This window comes from Periplaneta americana, chromosome 4, assembly GCF_040183065.1.
Source record: "Periplaneta americana isolate PAMFEO1 chromosome 4, P.americana_PAMFEO1_priV1, whole genome shotgun sequence".
NCBI lineage: Eukaryota > Metazoa > Arthropoda > Insecta > Blattodea > Blattidae > Periplaneta > Periplaneta americana.
Genome location: NC_091120.1, coordinates 43,280,467 through 43,308,178, shown reverse-complemented (window position 1 = coordinate 43,308,178; position 27,712 = coordinate 43,280,467). Strand labels below are relative to the sequence as shown.

The 27,712-nt window shown below is 34.1% G+C and overlaps 1 protein-coding gene across 8 annotated transcripts in view; it reads left to right on the top strand.

Annotated features, from left to right (window-relative positions):
- LOC138697776 (pericentriolar material 1 protein-like) overlaps positions 1–27,712 on the top strand; it is a 98,278-nt gene that overhangs the window by 10,168 nt on the left and 60,398 nt on the right. For 5 of the 8 annotated variants that reach the window (XM_069823268.1, XM_069823266.1, XM_069823267.1 and 2 more), the window contains exons 3-14: positions 1,110–1,206; positions 4,802–4,872; positions 5,044–5,193; positions 7,452–7,550; positions 10,227–10,373; positions 13,393–13,530; positions 14,879–14,956; positions 17,471–17,557; positions 20,280–20,507; positions 23,855–24,011; positions 25,551–25,744; positions 26,657–26,886. In XM_069823268.1, coding sequence (XP_069679369.1) covers positions 1,110–1,206; positions 4,802–4,872; positions 5,044–5,193; positions 7,452–7,550; positions 10,227–10,373; positions 13,393–13,530; positions 14,879–14,956; positions 17,471–17,557; positions 20,280–20,507; positions 23,855–24,011; positions 25,551–25,744; positions 26,657–26,886 — 1,676 coding nt within the window. The remainder of the gene's footprint in view (positions 1–1,109; positions 1,207–4,801; positions 4,873–5,043; positions 5,194–7,451; positions 7,551–10,226; positions 10,374–13,392; positions 13,531–14,878; positions 14,957–17,470; positions 17,558–20,279; positions 20,508–23,854; positions 24,012–25,550; positions 25,745–26,656; positions 26,887–27,712) is intronic. The other 3 variants (XM_069823270.1, XM_069823272.1, XM_069823271.1) reach the window with 3 other exon arrangements.

The following is a 27,712-nucleotide window of genomic DNA, read 5'->3' as shown; positions in this document are numbered from 1 at the left end:
GGGTCGAGTAAATCTTACCGACGAAGCACATTCCGCCCAACTAGTGACCGTTGCAACATCACCCAATGTCAGAGGCATTGAGGCAGCAGTCACCCACTCTACAGTTCAGACCTCGCACCATCTGAGTTTCACCTCTTTGGACCAATGAAGAATTTCTAGGAGGCCAACGCTTCAGTTCAGATGAAAAAATGAAATCAGTCATACACAGGTGGTTATACCCCCGGAAAACAGAGTTTTATGAATGGGGTGTACTGAATCTAGTGTTACAATGGCAGAAATGTGTCGAGAGACTTGGTTCCTATGTCTAAAAATAGTTAAAACCTGTAGCTTTCTTGTGCATTATTTCATTTTGCTTACCTATTAAATGCGTTGCCACAAAAAATTGTTGTGCGTTATTGTTTGATCCTCCCTCGTATTTTATTGCTGGAATTAGAGAATAAATGTTTCACACAATCATTGATATTTTTTAAATTTCCTATAGACTGTTTTAAACATTTCTTTTCTGTTTATAAATTATGCAAACATATAGTGTTACGCTGAAGGAAATTTTAAATGATGATTGATGATTTTGAGTTTTTCAATTGTGTGGTGAGATTTCTTTTATTTCTCATATGTTTTAGAACTACCTACAGATTAAATTCTATCATGAAAAAGTTCACTTCTATATTGGGTACATTGAAAACCCCAAAATCTTCTTTAGAAATCGGTCTGTTTGAAAGCTAGAAACATATTCAAATTTTTAGGTATCTGAAATCTTTTCAAGTTTCCTTAATGTCATTTCAGTTGAAAACTAAATATGCACTATAGTACACATGATTTCCTGTAAAAGATCTGTCATCTTATTCCTTTCCTCCACTACTGTATATTTCTCCACTAGATTTATGTTCTTAATTAAGAACATAACTGGATGAAGAGGTAAACACATAAAATTCATTTTATGGTTTGTATAAGATTTGTAGTGAGAGAAGCATGTTATAATGTATGAAATCATAGTGCTCTAACTCTGCTCTGTTTACCTACTGAAATATCATTAACATGGTTATTGGTGCTCACTGCATTGTGTGTTACTACCAGTGTGTGAATTGTTTTTGGGGTTTATTTCCTCATAGGTTACATTGGAATGGCAGCCAGCACTCGACATAGGACACAGTCGAACACGAAAGACAAGTAACACTCAATCAGCGTCACTTGACCTCTGTGATCTTGGTAATTATATTTTAATAAATAACATTCAGGAATTTTCGTTGCCAATTTCTGCATAATAGAAGAAATTAATTGTCAGGATTAATTTTACTGTAAGAAACAAAGCTAAGGATTCTAAATTTAAAGATTCATTTTGATTGTCTATAATTTTACATATAGACTCAAATCTAATGAACAATGAAGGCTAAGGCATATATATTTTTTTAATGACAACTGTACCAATTATTCTAAATTCATGACTTTTTATTATACAGTTCATTAGCTTGTTTTCTTTGTTTTACAGTCAAGAAGGCACCAAAAGAGGACAAAATAATTATTTATGCTCCTGTTTAGAGCATTGCGGCATTGCAATTCCTTTCAAATAGTTTCTATTTTCAACTACTATTTCTTTTAGTAGAGCTTGTCTTCCCAAATGTAAAACGATTTAACAGTGTAAACTGTTGCTGTTGATACACTGAATAAATTAGTATTTGTTATCCCTGATGCTGCAGCTAATCGCATATTTTTAATCTGTCCTCTTTCTGAAGATCTGACAGGTTTTGCATTCCAAAATTTCTTTCTAACACTTTACACTCAACACTGATTATGAATAACTACTTGTAAAGAATCTAGGCAGTGACTACGAAGAAAAGAATTACAGACGAACATCACATGTACCATATATTCAATTTGGCCAACACAAAATGATACTAAATTGCTTAGTGTGTACATTACTTTGTCCATCCTATATTATGTGTAATGAAACATATGAAAAATTTAATACGGTTAGGATTTATCCTGTAATGATGTATGAATATGTTAGTCAATGTTCTTTATTCTCATTAGTATAAGTTAAATCTCTATTTCTCAAAGGCGCTAGTGTATAGATTATTCTCTTGGTCTCTTAGTTGCACAGGTACAACAAAAATATACTCATAATTTCTTTTGCTTGTTCTGTTAAAGGTAAGTCTTGTTTTATGCTCTGTGTATATTAGGCTAGAATTTGATAAAGAGAACCATTGCAGATGATACAGCTTTAAATATTAGGAAAAACATTGTGTTCTGTGAAAACAATTATTATTCTTGTGTGTGATTTAAAAGAGAAATATTTAAGAAGTGTCAGAATTTAATTTTTTATTCATTCAGCATGAGACGTCCCAGAAACATAACTTGATTAAAAGTCATGTTCATGTTTCTCTCTCTTTTTAGTATGTCAGTCATCATTTTAATGCCCCTATGTCAGTAATGCTAATTTTGTGTTTATATCCATGGTGGAGACAAACAGGTTGTTAATGAATGTCACTATTACTACGTTTTTATGGAGTATCCAAGTCGATTTGAATACGCTTATTGTATTGAAACTTTCATGAAAACGAGTATTCAAAACGATCTGAGTCTCAAGGTCGACACATCTAAAAAGTGCGATCGGATCGTAATCAATAAGGATTGAGTTGCATAGAAATGGATATCATATTGAAATCAATTTCAATATGCTAAGTGCGTGAAAGATCGTCATTTGGTTGATGTGTAATCTGTTTTACTAAGAGTGAGCGCAATTTTGTATGTTGAAAAGTCATGTTATAATTCATAATTTTTGTATTTTCCTGAAAGCCATTGTTACCATTCCTCATTAACAGCCAGAATATTAAGTTTTCATGCTTCTCATTAAGAAAACTCATTATTGTTTATAGCTAAGACCTATAGGGTGACCAACATGCTAACATGTTGATGATATGTTAACCAACATAATATAATATTATACTTTCGAAACTTCAGCTTCTTTATCAAATCATTTTCAATATGTATAGAAAATTGCATGAAAACAGGAATAGGGGGATCACATTCAGTATGGTAAACATATTCAAATCGATTTGAATACTCCATAAAAACGTAGTAAATACGAGGGCCGTCCAGAAAGTAAGTTTCCCTGGGGGCCGTTTACAGAAAGAAAACACAATTTCATGGAAAGATTTATTGAAACAAATACAGCAATTGTTGAGCTATTTTTCAACATATTCTCCACTGGAATTGAGACATTTGTCATACCATAGGATCAACGTTTGTATCCCTGTGTCGTAGAAGTCTGTCACCTGGGATCAGAACCAGTGTATAACAGCCGTATGCATCTCTCTGTTGAGAGAAACTTACTTTCTGGACGCGCCTCGTATTTTCACTGAGGAAACAAGGATCCTAGACAAAGAACTTGAGATAAAGAAGCTATGGTCACCAACATAAAACATCTATTTAGGAGGCATTAAAATAATTAATATTTTGTACTCCTAACTCAATAGTAAAGCGAAATAAGGTTACAGTTTGTTTATTATAATAACTTCACACCTTCTTAGTGGTGGAGAGAAGCCTGATTGCTAATAATTCGTTAACTGTGTTTTCATAATTTAGTATTGTTGTAATCAGAACTCATTAAATTTTTTAATATTTGTTATGATCCTATTTTTCCCTAGTGTTGAAAGATATCTATCATTATAGGCTGTGAATTAGTTTGTGATAGCCAGGATCTTTGATAGGGTATGAGAATTTTATCTGTGTAGATGTCGTCTCTGTTGCTGCTGGTGGTCGCCAGTTCCAGCTGTTTTTGTAAAACCTGTGCTCTTTAATTTAATTTTGTAAAACCTGTGCTCTTTAATTTAATTTGTCTTTAAAATGTAACTGTATAGAGTACTGTATATAGTTTATTTGAAGAGTTCACAAGCAAAACACATGTTGAGTTATTAATCACAAACCTAGTGAAACATGGTTGACAGCCCTTTTGAAAGCCAAGAAAAATGTTTGTGGTGTTGTAGGAAGTGGGGGGGGGGGGGGGAATGTGACAACCATAGACAATTGTGAGGAAACCTTTTAAAGAACTCGAAAAAAAAAAAAAAAAAAAAAAAGGCAAGAGCTACTATTGATGGGACGGGATGGGATGGGATGGGACAGGACAGGACAGGACAGGACAGGATGCAGCCCATAGACAACGTCAAAATACAAATATATAAATTCCCACAGGGAATGAACCTAAAATCATTGTTCAAGAATTTCATAGCATTTCTGGGTTCCCAAATGTATTAGGTTGTATAGATGGAACCCATATGATGTGAATTAATATTATTATAAGCCTCTTTATTTCTATCTGATGAAAATGTTTTATTACAGTATTAAATTTAATAATTTTATTATTTATATATGTATATATGTGATTCAATTGAAATAGGCTATTAACTTACTAGACAAATTATTATTAATGTAACTGAACCGGAATAAAATATGTGAACAAGAATCACTCTAATCACAGCCTTTTGAATTCAATAAAACTGTTCAATTTCAAGAACAACCTTCCTGATTATACTATTAGTCATCTACTGGTAGATTAAAGAACTAACTTACCCAAGGATAAATTTAGCTTGTTCATTTGTAGAAACACAAGAAGCTATTATAAGATAAATTTTAACCATGAGATAGTTATTTCATGAGTTTGTAGAAACCGGCCATTAAGCTGATTTTATTGTAGTTTTTAAATATTGGTTTCGTCGAAATATTGGGAAGCACGAAGGAGAATGATTTCATTGTTAAATCAACAGCATTAGATACATACAAATACTGTTTTTTGATTCTTATGCAGGATCTGAAAGTAGCGTATCACATGACAACACTAGATTTGTACCACCCCACTACTCACATGGAGAAGAGCAGGTAATATATTCACTGTATTATATAATATAGGTATATTAAAAAATAATGATCCTTACGACAAAGAAATTGAAACTGATGTGAATCATATGTAGCACACTGCTGAGTGTAGTGTAATTGAATTTTTTAGACAGCACAGTTACTTTAATATCATTATCACTTCTTTAAATACAGCAGTTAGCACTTGGTGGAATAAATCGATGTCTTCAAGAAGTGAATGGTCATAGTGAGTGTTCTGCCTCATCTAGCAGCTCCAGGCAAAGTAGAACACCTCGCAATGTGTTACCAGACTGGGAGAGTAAGAGCAACAATATTACCAAAATGGTAAGCCTACTGGAATTTTAATTTTTATAAAGAAATCCATAGAGGCTACCCTAATTAAATAAATTTTACTTATTTCATTGCTATCATTGTCAAAATGATCCCTTTCTGTATTGATTCCCTTCATTATTGTATTTTTTTATGTCCCTGTATTTAATAAAATATGCAAGATCTTCTTATGCTATAGAAGAAGTTCACTGTATCTTATTTAGCTTTGAACAATGGGGAACATGCCAATATACACGGTGAGAAGGAAAATATTACATTTCTTCACAGGTAGATTCCTGGAAGTATGAAGAAAAATAAATTAATATAACTACATCTAGTTCCTTTGCAGATGGTTTTCAAAAAAAATATATTTTGTGTTAAAATTTTGGTTGCTAATTCCATTAAATTGTTTAAAATATGAGTTTTTTTGAATGGTTGTATAGAGTAAGGCAGCATTTCTCAATCTACGGTCCACGGACCACCTGTGGTCCTCGAGGTCTGCTCTTGTGGTCCTTCAAAAAAGGCAGAAGAAAAAATACAATTCAAACGAATTGTGTATCACTCTACAGCTGAAAATATCAGAATTTGGAAATGATACATGGCAATCGCCTTTCACTTTTGTCTTCCAGTATTGACATTTTATTAAATTTATTACCCTATCTATCCACTGACTTCCCACTCAAGTCTCAATAACAAAAGAGGGATTTAAAGCACTATGAACGTGGTGTTCCTCGCCATCTTTTCCCTGCACATCTGGAGCTGCATCAGTAACTCAGCTAGGGACCACCCAAATTCATAACAGAGGAACGAACCTTTTCATGTATTTATGACTTTCTTAATAGTTTTGCCGACACCCAGTCTGCACATTGAAATGGTCACATACTGTGCGTCGTACACCAATAATACAACTCTGAGGTCACAATTTGAAACTTATTTTCCAAGTAAATATGACGAATTTTCATGGGTTCGTGATCACTTTCATTGCAATATTCAAACTAACAAACTTTCATTGAGTGAAAGAGAACAGTTAATATTCAACTCTCAAATGGGACTGGACTTTAAAGAAAAAAAATGAATTTTCTTCTGTTAACATTAGCGTAATTTGTTAATACTAATATAAAATTAATTTAATTTAATTAATTTTACTTAATTAATTTTATTTTAAAATATAAGTACAGTATACTGGTATTAAAATATGCTACAAAAATGATAAATTTGCTTTCGAAGGGAACAAGAGTAAGGTGGTCCGCAGAACTGTTCTGGCTTAAAAAGTGGTCCTCACTTCAAAAAAGTTTGAGAAATGCTGGAGTAAGGTATTTATGACCATGTTAATTTAGTCATAAAAAGTACAGATTTCGATTAATCACTTGAAAAGGAATTGCAAATTTGCATGTCAACTGTAACAATGTGGCTGTAGCAAGGATATCTCGGGTAGGATTACATCCACCCTTCTGCAATTAATGTGAAAGAATATTTACTGCTATGTATGCTGTCTATCATTGCTACATGTTGCATTTAATTTTCTTGAAAAACTCAAGATTCTAATAGATTCATTCATTGTGTTCTGCCCAAGGACAGATCGTTCACTGCAAACCAACTTTCTTCAATCTTTATTAGTTGTATAAAACATTGTTTGACAAAATTTTCTAATAATGAGATAATGTATAACTCATGTGAATTGGGGATATGTTTACCTTCATTGATATGGTATGACATTTATTTTAAAAATATTATTTCCTTCTAATAGTAAACAATGCTCATAGGTAAAGTTACCGGGATAATGCTGTTATATATATTGAAGTCAAGTCCAAAAATGACAAGTGCATTGTGAAGTGAAAAATGTGTTCTGAACAGAGGAGATGAAAGCAATATGTTACTGTGCATTGACACAGTACGTATACTACTGGTATATATAAGATTTTTACAGTGGTTGACGAATAAGCAACTGATGTCTGTCTCAAAAACCGCCATTATATGTATTGTATTATGATGATACGTTTTGGAGTGAAATTATGTTTTTTTATTAATTCTCTTCCATTAAATTCATATTTTTATCAAGAAAGCTAAATCATCTTAACTCTTATAATGAATATTGTAAGATACTATATTTCTCACTAAAAGAGCAAATTTTCAAGGAAAAATAAAATCTAAGCATGTTCCCTGTTGGTTGACATTAAAAACCACCACTTCTGTTTTTGAGATTGCATCCTACAGACATTAATGACACACACACGTGTTCATTAATTCTATTGATTTATTGTTAATTGTTATAGCCCGATAGAAATCAAGTTGTCAGCCGCTTAAACCAGATTCGTGATTATATCAAACAAACATCTTCACTCATGGATACACTCAAGAATTCAGGCGATCCGGTAAGTTATTTAATATACTTAAAATATAGTGAAATTTAATGCATTTGTACAGTCTTGAGAATTATTCACTTTTAACACTCGTTCTGAGAGACTATAAACTTGTGATGCATAAGCAAGACACTCAGTTATCATAGTAAAATATTGGTAACAAAACTTAATGAAAATGCAGAAGTCCTTTCATGGCAACTAATTACCCGGGTCCTTATCTAATTTGGAATATCAGTTCAGGTAATGTCAGGTAGGCCTAATTGTGAATAGATCTTGTCTGAAATATATTGTCATGTACTAAAACAAATATGTCATTTTTTGTTATTTGTAATAATCATTAGAATGAAACAATTTTACATTGAAATTGATTTAATTTCATGCAAATATTGTCATTCTGATATTCACTGTATCCGAATTTCACAGCAAAAATGACGTAATTTGTTTATTTTCATTGTTCATACTGTATAAGTCATTATTGATTGTATATGTTTAACATTTACCTGATACTGACCTTGATGCTGCTCTTCATTGTATTTCACAAACTTCTGATAAATATGCTTTTTATATTTAATATGGCCAAATACGCACCTATGCAAAAACAACTGAGTAAACTCAAGAATCTCCAAAATATTTCAGTGGATACTAGCCACTGCGGTATACTTGAAAATGAGAAACTTTATAAAATTGCAAAACAGGTAGTATATTTTCAAGACCTTTGCAAATGTTATCTTTATCCATTGCCTTTGCTTCAATTGACATTCATTTTAAGAACTTGTAGGGACAAAAATAGTTGGTCTTTTTTCTGGTGAAAGGAAAATTTTACAAGTTATACAGAGAAAACCAAATGGCCTGAAAGTGTGCAAAAAGTGCCAAGACCTATTCAAACACTTTTAACAAAAATCAGAACAGGTCACGTTACCATGTCTACATTTATTTTACTTTTCTGGTAGTCCTATTTGTCTATGTTGTAACAATTGTGAAGAAAATCTGGAACGCATTCTTTTACACGCACTTCTGTGAACCCTAAAAGAAGCAAATTAAAGTCATCAACACCATTCTCACAAGGCTCAGCTCTGCTGACCACACCTCAACTCTGGCTACTGCAGCAGATATCTGTAATGTACACTGATTAAAATAGCCCTCATTTGTTAGAAGAAATCCTGACTGGATACTACAGTAGATCTTGTGGAGCTTATGTTGTCAGCAAATACTCCACACCTTCGAGGAGAGGAAATAAAAAAAAAAAAGAAAAAAAAAGAAAATTGGGTGTAATTTGTGTTTTATTTACAAGAAATTAATTCTACATAATGATGTACTCGAAAACTAAATAAAATATCAATTTGTTTTAAGAAACGCATCATAATCTTCACATGCTGTTGTAGAAGTATCCGGGACTCTGCCTACATTAAAAAAAAAGTGAATTACAATTTTTATCAATTTAATGTTAATATGTGCAATAAAATATTAAAGTTAATAATTACATGTTCCCTTACCTCTCTCTATTCATCTTCATCAAGGTCCAGATGCTTTGCTTTTTGGCTGTGAAATTTCCAACAATTACTGTTTGTTTCTTAAAGTCACATTTTCTTTTTTTGCTAATCGCGAATACAGCTTTCACTCACATCATATTTTCTTCCTGTGCAGTTTCCAATGTTCTCTGAATCTTCAATAATGTCAAGCTTTTCTTTAACCATGAACGAGCGATAACGAGAACTTGTAGTCATACTTAACACGTGGTTCATACTTCACTTCTAACATGTTACTGACGCCATACAGACCGAGGCACCAGGCCAGACAATGCTATAATGTAATGGGATCCAGTGTTTGAGATGAAGCGGTACCAATCTCATTTCAAATAATGCATGCACCCCAGTTTTTCTTTGCTAAATTCCAGAAAAAATATGCACGCAGTATTTGCGTATGTATATACGGTAATTCATGGTAAAATAGTAAAATAGATTCTTTATGTGACTGAACTGAAAGAGTTGTCTTAAATTGTACTCAAGTAAGTACAGTTTAAATTTATGATAAACATTTTCGTAGAATAGAAGACAAATAGGAGTATTATTCTTCTGGAGATAAATTGAAAATAGAAGTTGGTGTATAATTAGATCTCTGCTACATAGATAAGTCTTTCACATAGGAAGTGTTACGAACATCTCTCTTGCAAATATAAAATTATTTAATCATGAAGTGACATAATTTTAAAGTCTCATTTCAGCATATTATTTTAGTGTAAACTTTTATATTCAGTGATATATGCGAATTAAATATGACTTCTGAGTCCATAAATGTAACTTAACCTGAAATAAAATTTTGTGAAAGTTATTTCATCTGCTTGAATGAAAACTAAAGTAAGAAAAATGAAAAGACTGATGCAATAACACTGAGGTACAGTTGAAAGTATAATCTTTAATTTCAAGTGAGCTACATAGTATATTATCTTAATAACGTTGACACATGCTGTATTAGCTTTAAAGTTAGAATACAAAAATCATTTTAGGATGTAATATTACTGGAGTTAGAAAGGATCATACTTGTGCTGTGTTTTAATGTAGGAACTGATTATTTGTATATGGGAGTATGTTTCGTGTTTTTTTTTCCTCACGCGTACTGTTGAAGTAATTATGCAGCATATAATTAAAATTAGTTAAAATATATCGTAACTGGTTTATATTGGTTGCACAGCGCCTCATAGCTCAGTATCAGAAATTGTCGAAGATGGTGTCAGATCTGAAAGACAGTGAAGGGAGGCTTCAAGCTTTACTTCCTGAATTGGGCAAAGAACTTGATCCCAAGATGCAGGAAACTAAGTCAGGAAAATGCATATCAGAGGTGATTACTACTTTTTTTAAAGCAGTTTGTTTTTTGTTTTTGTTGCTTGCTTGATTCTGATGTGTCATACATTTGCAGTAAATGTAACTCCTCTAAATTCTATGAAATAGAAGTGTGTTTGTGTGTGATATAAATAATGCTTGTAGCTTAATCTACTGCATTAGTTGAAGTCTCCACTTAATGATATAGGCGTTATTATTGAAGAACAAAGAATGAAAAGCTACTTATCTACTTACGTTAGTTATATTAATTCTGATTGATTTTATTTTGTGTGCATGATGCAGTGTTCAGATTTATGACATGAATTATAATATTTACAATTGAATACTTCATTATTTGCTTAATTGATATGAAGAATGCATGTTACTGCATTATTTAATACATCATAATATGTAATCATACAATATAAAATACAAGTGTCATTCAAAAAGTGAGGGCTAATGACCACTAAATAGAAACTAATGGTAAAACAAAATGATTTACTACATGTAAGTCATTATTTTTCCTTTGTAATCATCGACACATTTGAGACATTTGTTATGTCTGGGGTCTGGATTCTTAGGTCCAATAAACTTTCGCATTAGGTATCTCTTTAATGTCTAATATTGGATTTAATAGGTTTTTGGTTAGCTATGTTTGGTAACATTTACAACATAAAAGTAGTTCATGTACTTTAAACAGGTAAATTGTTATTTACTTTACAACATTTTTCTTTATTAACCAAAGACACACTAAAAAAAAAAGGCGCACCATTAGCGAAATAGCTAGACCTTTAGCTTTCTGCACTGGAGATCTGGGTTCAAATCCCTGTGGTTCAAATTTATTTGTAGTGGGCAAAGACAATATACAGTGGTAGGTTTTCACAGAGTACTGTTGTTTCTGCCATTTCCCATACAAGCATTCTACCATTGCTGCATTAATAATAATAATCATCATTATCACCATAATCAATTGGTGATATATAGATCACCTCTCATGACACACAAAGGACAACAATAAAGGGGAAAAAAACTGCAATTACGATGTGTCATTCCTAGAATTAGATTCTTGGGGGTGAATGTTGCAAGTCAAGTACCCACCATAAAAAAACTTTAAAGAGCATTTATAATTTCCTGAAGTCTATCAAAGCACATGGAAAAACATGTACTGCCAGTTTATTGTAGTTAATTTGCTGTGCTAGACTAAATTATTTTAATAAGAAGTTAAAACTTAAAATCTGTTTGTCATTTACTTGTTTCATCCGTAAGGATGAACCAGTTTTGCAGTGTGAATACATGTTGAAACTATGAGGAAAAAATCAAAATTCCGAATTATGTTCACAAAATAGTTTATAAATATGTACAGTTGAGGTAAACAAATATGTGGCTGTTGCATTTCCTAAATCACATTTATTGCAGCAATGGATTACCACCGAATCGAAATTCTCTATAGACAGAAGAGTAATCTTTTGCAACACATGCCAAAAACAAATACGTTAAGATAATCATGTCTGTATTTATAAAAGAAGATACATGACAGTTATCAAAATGCACGTGTGTGGTATGAAGCATTGATGTCAATTCTGACTTGCCTGATCATTAACTCAATCTCTTTCTTCTCGTACACCAAACTTATATTATCAAAACGTTAATTATTCCACTGTCTTCTATGTATTTCCATGTCTCCAGCAGTAATCTTTCCTTCTAATTTATTTCTGATAACAGTTTCTAATTTTTATTTGTTCATATTGAACCTACAGTCCAACACATGATTGAAGGATTGAGGAAGGAGCGTCGGCCTGAATAGCATAGTTGGTATAGCCCTAGCCTTCTGTGCTCGAGGTTGCGGATTCGATCCCGACCCAGGTCGATGACATTTAAGTGTGCTTAAATGTGACATGCTCATGTCAGTAGATTTACTGGCATGTAAAAGAACTCTTGCGAGACAAAATTCCGGCACATTGATGATGCTGATATAACCTCGGCAGTTGCAAGCGTCATTGAATAAACCATAATTTTTTTTTTAGGAAGAAACACATGTGTTTGTTTCGTCCATAACATACTCTGTGTTTAGATAACGAGAGCTAGAAATGGAATCTACATGTGTCTTGGGTACTTTGATGACTGAAGATCAAAAATCGAATCTTTATGAGAAAATCTCACAGAAATCCACAGCGGAGCAGAGTTTGTGGTGTGTGGACAGTTTCTCGTTGAGCTACTCGTTTTTGCGTCAGCTTAGATGATAATTCAAGACCAGGAAGGTCGAAACATCAACACATGAACAAAGTGTGAAACTTGTGGCAGATTCTCTTTAAGAAGATCGTCGAGCAATGTATGAGGAACTTTCAGAAGCTACGTGGATTTTACCAAATTCAGTATTCCGTATTTTCACAAATAATTTGAAGAAGAGAAAAATTTCTGCGTGATGGATCCCTCACTGCTTGACTGCTGAACAGGAGCAGAAATGCCAGGACATTGCAGACTTGCTGACAGGACGAGTACCCCAACAAGAAACTATAATATGATCCATTGTAATTTCACCACAAACTCCATTCAAAGCTCTGTGGAAGTGTGGAATTCTATGGGAGGGATTTCCAAGTAAAGATTCTATCTTTGGTCTTCAATCATCACAGTACCGAGACACGTGTAGGCTCCATTTCTAGCTCTCGTTACCTAAACACAGAGTATGCTTCAACTGCAACTGACGTTATTTTCATTGTTGTTGTGTCATCCACTTCACAGTTCTGCCAACCTGTGCATTATTTATGAAATGACCCTCGTAAAATGTATGCACTATATAATAATATTGCACTTTTTATTTTCTAAATTTTATTTTTTTCGTCCTCATATTCTCTTTCCCTTGTACTTCATCCGTTTTGTGATCACTGCGACTAATTAAGATTTAATATCCCGGTTTTAAGAAGGCTTATTCATGATAGACCTATAAGTTTTGGGATAAAAGTATGATTACTGTATATACACCTTACTCATTTTATGCTTAACACAGAACGGAATGTATAAACCTCGTATTATGATTACAGGTTGTATCAGCATCAGGAAACCCCATTTCGGATCTCCAAGGCAGCAGCGTCAACTCGCATGCTAGTCCTGTTCCATCTGCAGGAAGCAGGAGTGTGTCTATGAGCTCTCCAATCAGCAGATCTCACTCTGAAGAGCCTGTAAGCGTAACATCAAAATATTGGGGTTGTGAAACCTTTTTCTAAATTAATATTGCAGCAGTACTGAATTTTAATTCACTATATTCCTTCTCATTTCATATATATAATATAAACTTTGCCACAGAGCATTAGAAAAGTTTCTTTATTGAACTGAGAGAGTGTGGTATTCATGTCCTGGAGACACTTAGTGCCTTAGTAATACCACAGTCTAGTTTATACAGTCACGAAGCTTGAGTTTTGAAGGTTCTAGGGACAATTGACTGTGCCGGTACTATTTTGCATTGTCTGTAATGAGGCAATATTAGCGATCCTAGTGGTTAGCAACTATCTATGGATGCATATTTACTACGTATTGAGCTTCGTGACTGTATATACTAGACTGTGGTAGTACTACCTTAAGGTCACAAGGGCTGCCTTTAGGAAAGAAAGGCATTGCAAATCATTTACGATTTATTGATGAAGGAAATTTTAACAAATAAACATGGTTAATTTTTTTCTTAAGCATGTTGGCAAATATGTGTGGAAGCCTTGGGGGACAAATTTGTAATGTACTTTGTTTCCTTTTGTGTATAGTAAAACTGACGCATTATTTACTTACGAAACGACCCTCATGTAGTTTAGGAAAAGCTCTCTCTGTCTTTTTTACCTGACGTGTAGAGACTTTTCTAGTACTATGTATGAGCAGTAATGTAATTTGTTGAATGTATTATAAAACACACGAGGGAGCACACAATATTTCAGTTTGTTCATAATATTTCTGAATTTGCTAGTATGAAGATACTATAGTCCCGTCGCTCTAATTTCCGGCAGCCAATCGCGTTGCAGGTCGCCTACATTTAAACGTGTGCATCTTGTGATTCACTGATTCATTTCTTAAGGCTCGATAAATACTTAATATAATCGCCCGCCATTTTAGCTCTTTTTTTGGCGTTCGCAGAAAACACACGAAGACATTATTTGCCGCTCAATTATTTGCTGAATTACATTGCGTGTGATTTATTATCATAGGAACTATGATATGATAATGTTTAACGGTGCGGCAAATAGATTCCTCGTATGGTAGCTCGGCAATGTGAGAACAAAAATGGCGAACGATACTACCTACCTAGACTTCACAGAGCCTTTACTTTCTAAGACATAAGCAAAGGGGCGGAGTCACGCCGGAAATAACAGCGTCGGGACTATTGTCATATATTTATATGCTTTGAAATTGCAAGCAATGGAGAAAAGTATTGTCAATTCTTATAATTCAAGAATGAACTTTATGTTTTGTTATAATATTATTTATGATTTTATTTTCGGTGGAATACAAGATAAACATTGTTATCGTATATATTTTATATTCCAGAGTGGAGCTGTTTTGAAGTCCTCAGATTCAGCCAGACGAAATGAACTGAAAATGAAAGTGGAGGAATCACAAAGAAGAGTATGATGTTTAATTTGATATTTAACGACTTTTTAATTAATATATTTATAAAATTTTTTAATTTGTATTTATATTAATTTTTGAGCATATGAGAATCTTATTATTTACTTAATTTAGAAGTAGGCTCATATTCATTAACAGAGCCACCGGCGTTAAGGCGCTTGCCTGCCGGTCTGAAGTTGTGTTCGGGTGCGGGTTCGATCCCCGCTTGGGCTGATTACCTGGTTGGGTTTTTTCCGAGGCTTTCCTCAACCATAATGTGAATGCAAAGTAATCTATGGTGAATCCTCGGCCTCATCTTGCCAAATATCATCCGCTATCATCAATCTCATCGATGCTAAATAACCTAGTAGTTGATACAGCATCATTAAATAACCAACTAAAATAAATAAATTAATAATAATTAATAAATTCACATTATGACTCATTGTTAGGGCAGTCAGTGATTTTAAAATAATGGATATTAGAGAATCGACAAACTTTTGCTTAGAGAATTTAGGCTATACAGGGCAGAAGTGAAAAAGCCTTGTAGATTTTCAGAGCACATAGCACATGTTGTATGTAACAAAAAACTATAATATCATATTGGTGGAAAGGCGCAAATAGCCATAGTAGCTGACGTGCCCTTTTTAAACCCTACTACTACTACTACTACTACTGCTACTGCTACTGCTACTGCTACTGCTACTGCTAGTAAGTTAATAGTTCTTTCAGAAAAGAATGTTTATTCTCAAATGTTTAACGACCTCTTATTCGGTAACTATTGCGAGTAGAATCGTTGATTTTTGTCCATATCGATAGGAAAACTAATAAAGAATTTTAGTAGTGTGGATGGTTTTTGTGTAAATCTAATTTTAAAAACCTCTAATTTCAACCGCTGCATAATGCGAGTGGCAATACAGCGCCAAAGAACAGCTCATCTAGTGAGACACACCGAGTTCGTTGACCTCTTACATCTGTATCACGACGAGAAGATTGTGTTAGCGGCGATGTTGCTGGACTGCTGAAACTACAAACTTAATTTTCTAATTAACTGTGCATTTAATCACAAAACATAATATAGATTTTATAATCATTTAAGTGTATCCTATCATCTCTTTCAATCTGCAAGATTATTTCACTTCTAACCTGTATATACTTTAAACTAGATATTTAAATGGATGTGAATGCAGCGGCAGATTTTCAGGGAAGGCAAGGGAGACCATGCCTCCCCCAATATTTTACCAGAACACAATATGGCAGTAATAATTCCAGTTGAATTAAGATCACAGACAAGTTATAGCAAATGACGAACATTTTTCTTTTTATATTAATTTTACTATTTACTTACGACTAAGATGTAAATTACGTAAAGTCGACCACATCAAGTTGGTGATGCCCGCTCGCTATACTGTAGATAGAACAAATAATTCGTACTGAAAAATAACAGATAGCGCTGTAACCTGTATAGTCGACATCTAGCAGCCTGCAGTGTCTATGCGAGAGCAGGAGAGAGGAGTCGGCTACATCACTCTACTCCCCGGTAACCATGACAACAGCAGTTCAACCAGTAAGATAGCTGGTTAGTGGAGTGTTTAAACTTGACTAGAACGTGCGAGGGGAGCCGAATTTAGAGACGTCCTATCCACCGCTGACAACTGTTTCGGCTGTATTGGGAAGCTCTCTCTCTCTCTTTCTCTCTTCTTGGTTTTAGAAATTTAAGCCACGTATTGTTAGTTTTCTCTCCCTGCTTAAAAAGTTTTCTTTTATGTTGTTAGATTTTTCTCTTGTTTGCTGTGGGTGTTCCTGTTATTTTTTTCTTTTGTGTTACGAGATATATTTATTAATACAGTATTTTAAATATATCGAGAGTTTAGAAACAAATGCAGATTTGTCTCTAGTTTCTTCTAGTAGCAGTTGTTCAGTATGTTGTGACCTAATTGATGCGTTTGCAAAGAAAGAGGATCGTCGAGTTAATTTGCTGTAAAATTAGACTATGTAATAGTAATGAGCAAGCCCCAGATTCTTAGGTTCGAATCAATTTTGTTGCTATCTAGTTACTCTCGAAATATTGCTTTTCTTATTCGTTTTATGTAGCAAAGAGTAACATTCTTAAATCCAAAATGATCTAAAAAGACTTAATTCGTAGGTTAGGACTTAAAATGGCCTAAAGAGAGGCAATCTTTACCAAGCCGTTGTAATATATTAACAGTATGTTGTTTATTTTTATTGTTTTCCCGTAAAATCATATAGATTCCTAAACATAAGATTTAAAATCCTAAAACATAAATTAGAAAACCTAATTTTAGTTTCTTAAAACATATAAATTCTGCGCTTGGTAATGAGGTACGTTACAGGCTGTATATTTTTATATTCTCAGCAGTCACGTCTTTGCCTCCTCAACTTTAAAACCCACTGTCCGCTATTGTGTGAATGATATTGCCCTGCTACTTCAGTAATTTCGAGAATATGTACTAAATTTCATAATGTTGAGACAGAGATATTTCTGATAAAAGAAATACGTAATATTTTCAGCTGCAGGCACTACAGGAGCATCAAGCTGCAATGGTGACTCTTCAACAGAAGGCACAAGCGCAACTCAAAGAAGCTAGAATGGCACAGGTAATAGTACATTATGCAACGAGCCTATAATGGTAGTATGTTTATGAAATGAGCCACCAAGCGAGTTTCATAATTTTCATACGAGCGTCTTAATTACCATTATAGGCAAGTTTCATACGATTTTTTATGCTCGACCATATTTCTAACTTGAAATTATTCATAAGTATTCATGTTATTCTTATCTGACTGGGGAGCGGAACTGACCTTGTGCAATATCTCGTAAATTGTGAGATGTGCGCAGAACGCGAAAGTATTGATTTTTTCCGAGACACAAATGTCATTGACCTTGATATAATCTAGAGAGTAAAATAAACATTAATCTTGATATAACATTGAAATTGATTTCGACATTGAAAAACGAGATGACAAATTGAATTTATTTGAATATTATTTACAATTAACGTTAATTATTATAGTAACAGAACATAACCTTCTGCGACAGTATTGGATTTCGAGCCTCCATGACATTTCGCTAGTTGTCTTTCGATTGCATATCCGAGAATAATCGATACTTGCGCTTTCATATTGCTACAATAGTGTTTTCTGATTGGTGGAACACCTGAATTTTAATGAATAGGTGTACTTTAATGAGGTTCATTAAAGGGCTGCTACCAGGTGTATAATTACTACATTTCGGCATGGTCGAGCATAAATTCATATTCAGTGGCACTTTAAGATTATATTATATTTAAAATTATGATTATTACAATTCTGATTTCGTTTCTAAGATATAGGATTAATTTCTTGGGAATGTACGTGTGTATGATTGTAATACATAGCAGAATCAACATTTTGTAAATTGTGATCAGTACACAACGATGACATAGTTGTGACACCTCTGCAGTCAGCCTTCAAAGCTTCTCTATCGATTATTCTGCCTTCTCTATCGATTATTCTGCACTTCTGCCAACATTGGTACAATTACTAAATACTATGTTGATTTAATGTGTACGAAATCAGAAAATGGTTTATGCTGAAAGGAATATAGATCCACAAATCTAGTTTCTGTTTGAAAACTTGGAAGATGGACTGGTCCTGATTTCAATTCTGAATAATGTTAGTAAAAGTATGGTATAACATATGGAGAGGACATGGAGATGGAGCACCTGGCTAATTGTGAAACTCTTAGGACATTTATGGACCTTCCATCAAAATATTGGGAAGCAAGAAGGATGACGACTTCATTGTTAAATCCAGAGCATTAGATACACACATACACACACACATATTTACTCGAATAATTTCCCCCCCCCTTTTTTTCTCAAAATTCGGAGGCGAAAAACTGAGGAGGGGGGAATAACGCGACGACTACAAAATATTGAGAAAAATCTACCTTAAATAGCATCAAACAACTCGTGTATTAATCAGTTCTAATGCCTTTAGCTTGACCTTGACTAATCTCAGATCATGTTACTCTTTGCATGTAAAATATTTATATCAAAATTAACTCGTTGATTATGTGAAGAAAATAAATTTACGTGTATTTTACACCGCATTACTTTCAACAGACAACAAATCCAGATCATCTTTCTTGTCATCAAAGAAATCATAGATGTTTTACGTTATAGAGGGGATGAATAATGTTGAGTCTCCCACACTAATTTTTTTGATAGTTGGAATCTTCACGCCAGACACTTTTGAAAGAATGTAAGAGGGGAAAATTCCGCGAAGAAAATAAAAAAACTGAAAAATATCCTAAAAATCTTGGGTGGGAAATTACGACGAGGGGGAAGGTAGGGATTACACGAGTAGATACGGCATATAATTTATATGAAAACCTTTCTTCTAGTCCAAAAACCAGCTGGATACATTAAGAAGATTGATTGATTTAAGCTGTTACATCTCTCTTATTCATGGTCTGTCTTCGGTCCTTTTACCTATAGCTTTGTATTTGAGATTTGAGTATTTATTTTGGCATCTGATGTTATTTTATTCTGCTCTTGATTGGGAGTAATATTGAACAAGCCCTTACTTTCCACAAACCCTTCTTACATACAATGTGTTCTAGTACACATTACAGTGCAGTGTTTTGCAGTTGTTGCTGTATGAAACAATTGACTCTCGCATGAATGTTGCATCTGACTCAAAGCTTTACATTTTGAAGAGTTGATCATTTCCTCCTCCTCCCTCCAATGGTGGGTACTTTACTTTTGTGATATTTTGTCCCCCTCAAGGAGGAACACTCCATACTTGTAGATTCTCTGTCACAGAGCATTGTCCTTGATGTACCAATGGGTAGTGGTGTACAGCGCACAAATGTAATCATTATGATGATTCATGGAGGAATGATAGGGGAAACGGGAATACCACACGAAAAACTGACACTGTCCTTGTCCACTAGCGTTATGCAGTACAGGCGCTATGTTCAGTTCAAGTTTGTCAAGTATGATGAAGTTCGATATTCACCGGTGTTCGTTCGGCAGAAGGAGGTCTGTCGTGTTTGTTCCATCTTGTTATAAAAATAGCCGCTGTTCTCAACTCCCCCCCTTCATGTTTCAACCACTTAAGAATTTTAGCACAGATCTTGTGATTAGGTTTTCATATTAAATAAGACGAAGTTTTTAATGTCCTGGTTGCCTCTCTCAAGTTTGAACATTACAGGACAGTATTGTCCACCACAATTTCCACATGGATTCACCAGAATTCGAACCTGGGTTACCAGCATGGAAAGTCAACATCCTAGCCTTTGACCATCATTCACTTCATTTTTATTCTTGTGCAGGATTTATTAACAGCACCTGGTGGAAGTCTGCATTATTCTGGTCCTCCACTGTCTCTCGGTCTCCCTGCAGGGGATGAATTCTCTGCAGGTTGTATGAATGGAACATCTAATTCACAAGCATCAGGAACACAGCAGACTGTCGAAGGTTCTCCTGGTATTCAAAGCAACATGCAACATCTTGCTGACCGACTTCATACACTCCATGAACTGTATGAGAATAGGAATCAGGTTAGAAGTGGTAAAATTTCTTAGTCTTTCATTGATTTGTCTATATGCATCAGTTAGAGTTTGATGTATTACATATTACTTCACATACTGACAAAGAAATTGATTTTAGTTGATGAATGCACAGTGAATGTAATTGTGCATACATTATTTGAGGAGCTCATTTTCAAAACGCCTCTTGTCCACCTGATAGCGAAAATGAGCTTTCTGTGTCCATGCAATCTTCAGATATAACTTTATGTACAACTGTCATGTTTTAGCCTCAGAATACCCTCTAAACCACTAAAATCTTGCGTTAAAAGTGACTATTGGAATCAAAGTTACTCTTGTAAACAGCAAAATACGAGGGGGATCCAGGAAATAACGACTGTTCGCGCATACCCGCCGCGCAGCTGACTCCCCTTCCTTGTTTGAAGGTCAACTGGCTTCCTTAACATGTGTTCTCATAATGTTGTGAGTACTGGTTACAACAAGTCGCCATTGTGCATTTTGTGTTACTTCAAAATGAACGACGTGATTGACAATCCCGCCGACTGTGAGGTGAGGAGTGTGATTTGATTTTTGAATGCCCGACATTTGAAACCTGCAGAAATTTACCGGCAATTGAAAGAAGTGTATGGTGATACTGTAATGAATGAAAGAAATGTGAAAAAATGGTGCGAAATGTTCAACAATGGGCGAACAAATGTCCACGATGAAACTCGACCCGGACGCCCATCACTCATCACAGAAGACCTGAAGACTAAAGTGAACGACAGAATCTTGCAAGACAGGCGCACATCACTCGACGAATTGCATATTGCCTTTCCTGTCATTTCTCGTTCTTTGCTTGGTGAAATTGTGTCGCAACATCTTGGCTACCACAAAATCTGTGCCCGCCCGCACACTGCTGCTTCAACTCGATAATTGCTGGATCAATTTGGTTGGGAAATCTTTGATCATCCGCCCTATAGTCCAGACCTTGTTCCTAGCGATTTTCACCTTTTCACTAAGCTGAAAGACTTTCTGGGTGGTACGCGTTTTGGAAGTGATGAAGAGTTGAAGAAGACAGTGAACACCTGGCTTAATGAACTGGCGGCAGAGGAGTATAACACGGGAATTCTAAAGCTAGTGAACAGATACGACAAATGTTTAAATGTAGGTGGTGATTATGTAGAGAAGTAAAGGAAGCTTCAGTTATGTAACAGACTTTGTTTTTTCAAATAAATATATATTTTTTTAATTATTACAACAAAACTGTCATTATTTCCTGGATCCCCCTCGTATTAGTTCCAACTTTGGAATCAAAGAGTCTCATTCTCCCATTTGATTCTAAATGCACCCAACCTTTTTGGTTTCATAATGTCTCTTGCCTAGCTGGTAAGAAATTTTAGACCTGAAAACGTTTCACATGATTTTCCACTAAGCTATGGGAATGGACAAGGGTCATTTTGAAAAAAGAGAGAGAGAGAGACCTACCCACTTCACTTTCGTGATTCGGGTTTCGCATACTGCAGATAGATGGCAGGACTGTGACCCATTTTGAAGGTGCACACCACTTTGGCAGGCGAAAATAAGCTCCTCATTTAAAAACAGCTTACAAACGAAAACTGAAGTAGTCAGACATACCACATATTGTATCTTTGTAATTACTGTAAAAAAAAAAAAAAAAAAAAAAAGAAGTCTTCTAATTTTTATACCATTTTAGGGTATTCCATGTGAACTCGACCAATTTGGAAAGAAAAAAAAAATGCATTGCATGACTGTCATCAACATTTTTTCGTGAAGAGGACATGCATAATTCTGAAAGTAAAATCGTGCATGCCAGGGCTGTCCAAAGTTTTGAAAATTAGCACTGGAATACAGAAACGTGGTGTTGATTATCTCTTATTAAAAGCAAATGAGTAATGATAAATATTTTACTCATATCATTTGAAAGAGCTTTTTCTACATTACAAACTAGGCAAAACTTCAAGGATTGTCCACAAGAATGTCATGTAATATGTTGAAAAAGTGCTGAAATTTGATACTTTATAATATTTTTTTCAATAGGATAGGTTTAAGATAGAGACTTTTTTTTGGGACAGTTACCTCTCATATACTTCTATCAGTGGCATATATCAGTTTGCAAAATAATGAATAAAGAAAAAAAATATTTTGGTCAATTTTTTTTTTTCAAGTTTTCAGGACTGTATTTGGCGATGACTAGTTGAGATTTCAGGTTTAATATTTTTTCCTCATATTCAGTACAGTTTTAGTAGTTTGTGTCGTAAATTTCGTTTTCCATCTCCGTCTGATTAATTTTTTTATAAAGTCCTCAAGAAATACACTCTTTTTTTTCAATTTCAAGAAAATTCTAATACGAAATAACAGCATAATAACTTTCGTATATACTATACAATAATGGTTCCAAAGTTTAAATGATATAAGTTACAAGTTTCTTGTTACAAATTGAATTGATAGCAGTTTCTGCATAACGTAAAAAGCTTTGTTTATATTATGTAACCCATTTAGGAATTCACATTTTCTCTCATTGCCTAAAGGAATATCGTAATTATTTGAAAGGAAATGTCTATGTGAAATTTTAGGTAAACATCACGTTACATATTTACCTTCTTACTTATTTACGAATGGCTTTTAGAGAACCTGGAGGTTCATTGCCACTCTCACATAAGCTCCTATCCTGAGCAAGATTAATCCAGTCCCTATCATCTCCCATCTATGTCTCGTCCTTCCCAAAGATCTTATGTTGGGGTTTCGTAACAAGCTGTTTTTTACGGTGATGGGTTGTTAGCCCTTCGCCCAACTTCCAAGCTGAAGGACACCCCTTATCGGCTGTCTGCAATTACTTATTCAATATATTCATAGCTACTCCATATCTGGAAGCCGTCTCCTATATTTTACCTTCTTTTTTATATAAATTACTTTCGAATTATTTTCCTTAGTAAATATGCATATATGGGTACTGTGACTATTACTGACAATTGAAGACTTCGGGGGTAAATAGTGATAATCCTCAAAATTGAGATTGACAGTTTTCTGGTTGTTAGCAGCCTATAGGCCATATTATCTTTGATTTGGTTGAATAATTATGTAAACACGTTAACAAATGATGGGATTATGCTGCTTAAAAAAATATGGCAATCCTCTTGTGTTTGCAGTAAAAATTAAAATGTATGCAGTTTGTATATGTGGGTTATCATTATTTATCCCCGAACAATATAATAGTTGTTACTGTCTTAGCTTATTTGAGCCATTACTGCAAATTTTAGACTATGAGGTTGCACAACATTCATTGTGCTTATATTTTTTATTTGCTGGTTTTTGATCTCACAGATATTTACTTTTTTTTTTTTTTTTTTTCTGATTAGCTGGTGCAAATGCTTGGGGAAAGAGATGAAGAATTAGTTTCAGAGCACATGGTGTTGCAAGATAAACTGCAAGAACTGCAGTACAAGAAACAACACATGGATCAATTAGTTTCGGAATTTCAAGCACTCAACAATCTTCCTTGTATCACTACCGCAGGTACAATTAACAGTAGCTGATAAGTTAATTTCTGTTCCGAAATATTTCTATCTTTTCCTTTGGTCACATTCTTAATCATTTCTGATTTATGCCTACTTATTGTTATCACTACTTACCTATATGTCCACCTCTTGTTATTACTATGCAGGTTGGTTAACATCCGATATGCAGATAATATAGTGATATTAGTTAATTTGAAGGACCTGCAAAATATGATAAATAAATTGAATTGTGTGAGTGAAAAATTCTGGCATAGAATTAATATAATAGTACATTATGCAAAGAGCCTATAATGATAGTAATTAAGACGTGAGGATGTTTATGAAACAAGCGCAAGTGAGCTTCATAATTTTCATACAAGCATCTTAATTACCATTATAGGCAAGTTTCATACGACTTTTTATGCTCGACCATATTTCTAACTTGAAATTATTCATAAGTATTCATGTTATTCTTATGTGACTGGGGAGTGAACTGACCTTGTCCAATCTCGTAAATTGTGAGATGTGCGCAGATGCGAAAGTATTGATTTTTTCCAGGCAACGAATGTCGACGATCTTGATATAATCTAGAGAGTAAGATAAACATTAAACTTGATATAACCTTGAAATTGAATTCGACATTGAAAAACGAAATGACAAATTGAATTTATTTGAATATTATTTACAATTAACGCTAATTATTACAGTAACAGAACATAACCTTCTGCAACAGTATTGGATTTCCAGCCTGCTTGACTTTAGCTAGTTGTCTTTCGATTGCATATCCGAGAATAATCGAAAACCTGAACTTTAATGAATAGGTGTAGGCTACTTTAATGACATGCATTAAAGGACTGCTACCAAGTGTATAATTACTACATTTCGGCATGGTCGAGCATAAAGAAAATTAAACTGTTGGTGGTAAGCATGTTATCTATTCTAGCTTCATTAACAATTAATAACATCCAAAATTATAAACATCTAGGAACCTGAGTGAGTACTGCCTTCATATTATGTAATATTTATCATCACTTAAATTTTTCATTCCTTGAGACATGTTGCAAATACAGTGAAAGCAAAAGGGAGAAGAATGTTGTAAGATTCAGATAATTTCAGGACTGACGTGAGTCTAGTTCACAATTTTGCAATCAAGGCTCCATGCTTGTGATTTGCAAGTATGGTACTGGATTAATTTTCTGATCTAGTTCTTAAAAATAAAAAGTTGTTTTAAAAATGTGCTCATCCAAAATTTGAAATAGCAGTACATCGTATAATTTATAATATCTAGTAGTCCTTGGCCTTCAGTGTGCTATTGTGCAATGGATTTTTTTATGATAGCACTCATTCCCTTCATCGTAATAGTAAAAAAGATTACTGCTAATATTAACTATGTGTTGATAGAACAATCATTTTCAGCTCTAAGACGAGTTATAATTTAATAAATAAATTATGTCCGAAATTTGAATTTTATTTTTTTAAACCTTTTTAAATATTTAATTTCATTGTAAAGTTGCATAATAATGTGGAAATAATCATGTAATGGCATGTTTAATTAAAGACTCACATACGGATGATCAGAGCAATAAAGATGGAAGTGAAGATGGTGAAGCAGAGTGCTCAGATGTGGATGGTGAGGCAGACTACGAAAGCGTGCGGGTCAAGATAGCAGAGCTGAACATGATGAAGGCTCAGCTTGCACAGCTGAAGGGCATTATGTCAGCTGTTCAGAACAGAGCAAGTACTGCTACTCAAGTAAGTTTAGAATTACAAAGATTTAGGATAAATTTTAAACCTTGGAAAGACATATTGATTAATTGCTTTATTCATACAAGTGTTCCTGATTCGTTATATTTTATGTAATTTAGTATAAATAAATCGTTTGAGAATAAGGTACTTAGAAAAATATTTGGGGCTAAGAGAGATGAAGTTACAGGAGAATGGAGAAAATTACACAATGCAGAACTGGACATATTACATTCTTCACCTGACACAATTAGGAACATTAAATCCAGATATTTGAGATGGGCAGGGCATGTAGCACATGTATGGGTGAATCTAGAAATGTGTATAGAGTGTTAGTTGTGAGATCTGAGGGAAAAAGACCTTTGGAGAGGCCGAGGCGTAGATGGGAGTATAATATTAAAATTTATTTGAAGGAAGTGGGATATGATGCTAGGGACTGGATTAATGTTGTTGAGGATAGAGACCAATGACGGGCTTATGTGAGGGCGGCAATGAACCTTTGGGTTCTCTAAAAGTCATTTGTAAGTACAAGTAAGTAAGTATAAATAAATATCAAATAAATAAATATGCTTTGACTAGGACATATATTTATTGTTAATACAAATGTTGTTGTAAAGCAGTAGCTGTTACTCCTATTGAATTTAAATTAATTATAACAAGAAATATTAGACACGAATATTTGAAAAACAAAAGTAGTCTTATTCAAATCTAGCTTTCAGGTAAAGCTCCCTGTGAAGCAGACTTGAATAATTTCAAAGGAAAAATTGTTCCAGGACCGGGTATCGATCCTGGGACCTTTGGCTGAATGCACCAATTAGTCTTATGTCACTCCAGACGTATTTAGGTAATTGGCATAGTTCATTTATATCTTTCTTATTTAAGTAAGAAATGTGTGACTGTAGCAAATGATCTACATTTTAGAATGGCATTGAGGACCAGTCAGGATCAAGACAAGGAGAGGATTATGATCTCGAAGAGCAGGCAGTAAATCTGCGACGACAGAAGAAGGATAAAAGCAGAGGTGGAAGTATGAAAGGGCTAGCTCGCAGTAATAGTAATACCAGCACTAGTGGCGGCAGCAGCAAGCCTGACAATATTGTACAAGCTACGTCTGAAGTGGAAAGGACGAGGGACATTCAAAATAAGACCGTGTATGTACTTTTATATGCAATGTACAGGGTGTTTCAAAAGTGATGGTAAAAAATTTAAGGATGAGAATTAAAAATTAAGAGAAGCAACAAAGTTTCAGTAAACATGGATCTGCAAATTAACTGTTTACGAGATAATGCCATTTTGTGCTGGTTGGGGCCTGCTGAATACTAAGTACTAATTCCAACAAAAGCAGTGACAATTTTATTTAATTGAGTAGTTTAATATCAAAGACGCACATCTGTTGTCTCCATAGTTTGATCTAGAGGCACTTCTTGTTTCACTGTGTTCTTTGTAATATTTTAACACAATTTATTTTTATAGATGTAGTGTTAGAGTTAATGTGTCTCAGTGAAATGTACAGCAGAGTTCGTATAGGTCAGTTTCTGTCAGATGCGTTTCCAATTCACTGTGGGCTGAAACAAGGAGATGCACTATCTCCTTTACTTTTTAACTTTGCTCTAGAGTATGCCATTAGGAAAGTCCAAGATAACAGAGAGGGTTTGGAATTGAACGGGTTACATCAGCTGCTTGTCTATGCGGATGACGTGAATATGTTAGGAGAAAATCCACAAATGATTAGGGAAAACACGGGAATTTTACTTGAAGCAAGTAAAGCGATAGGTTTGGAAGTAAATCCCGAAAAGACAAAGTATATGATTATGTCTCGTGACGAGAATATTGTACGAAATGGAAATATAAAAATTGGAAATTTATCTTTTGAAGAAGTGGAGAAATTCAAATATCTGGGAGCAACAGTAACAAATATAAATGATACTCGGGAAGAAATTAAACACAGAATAAATATGGGAAATGCCTATTATTATT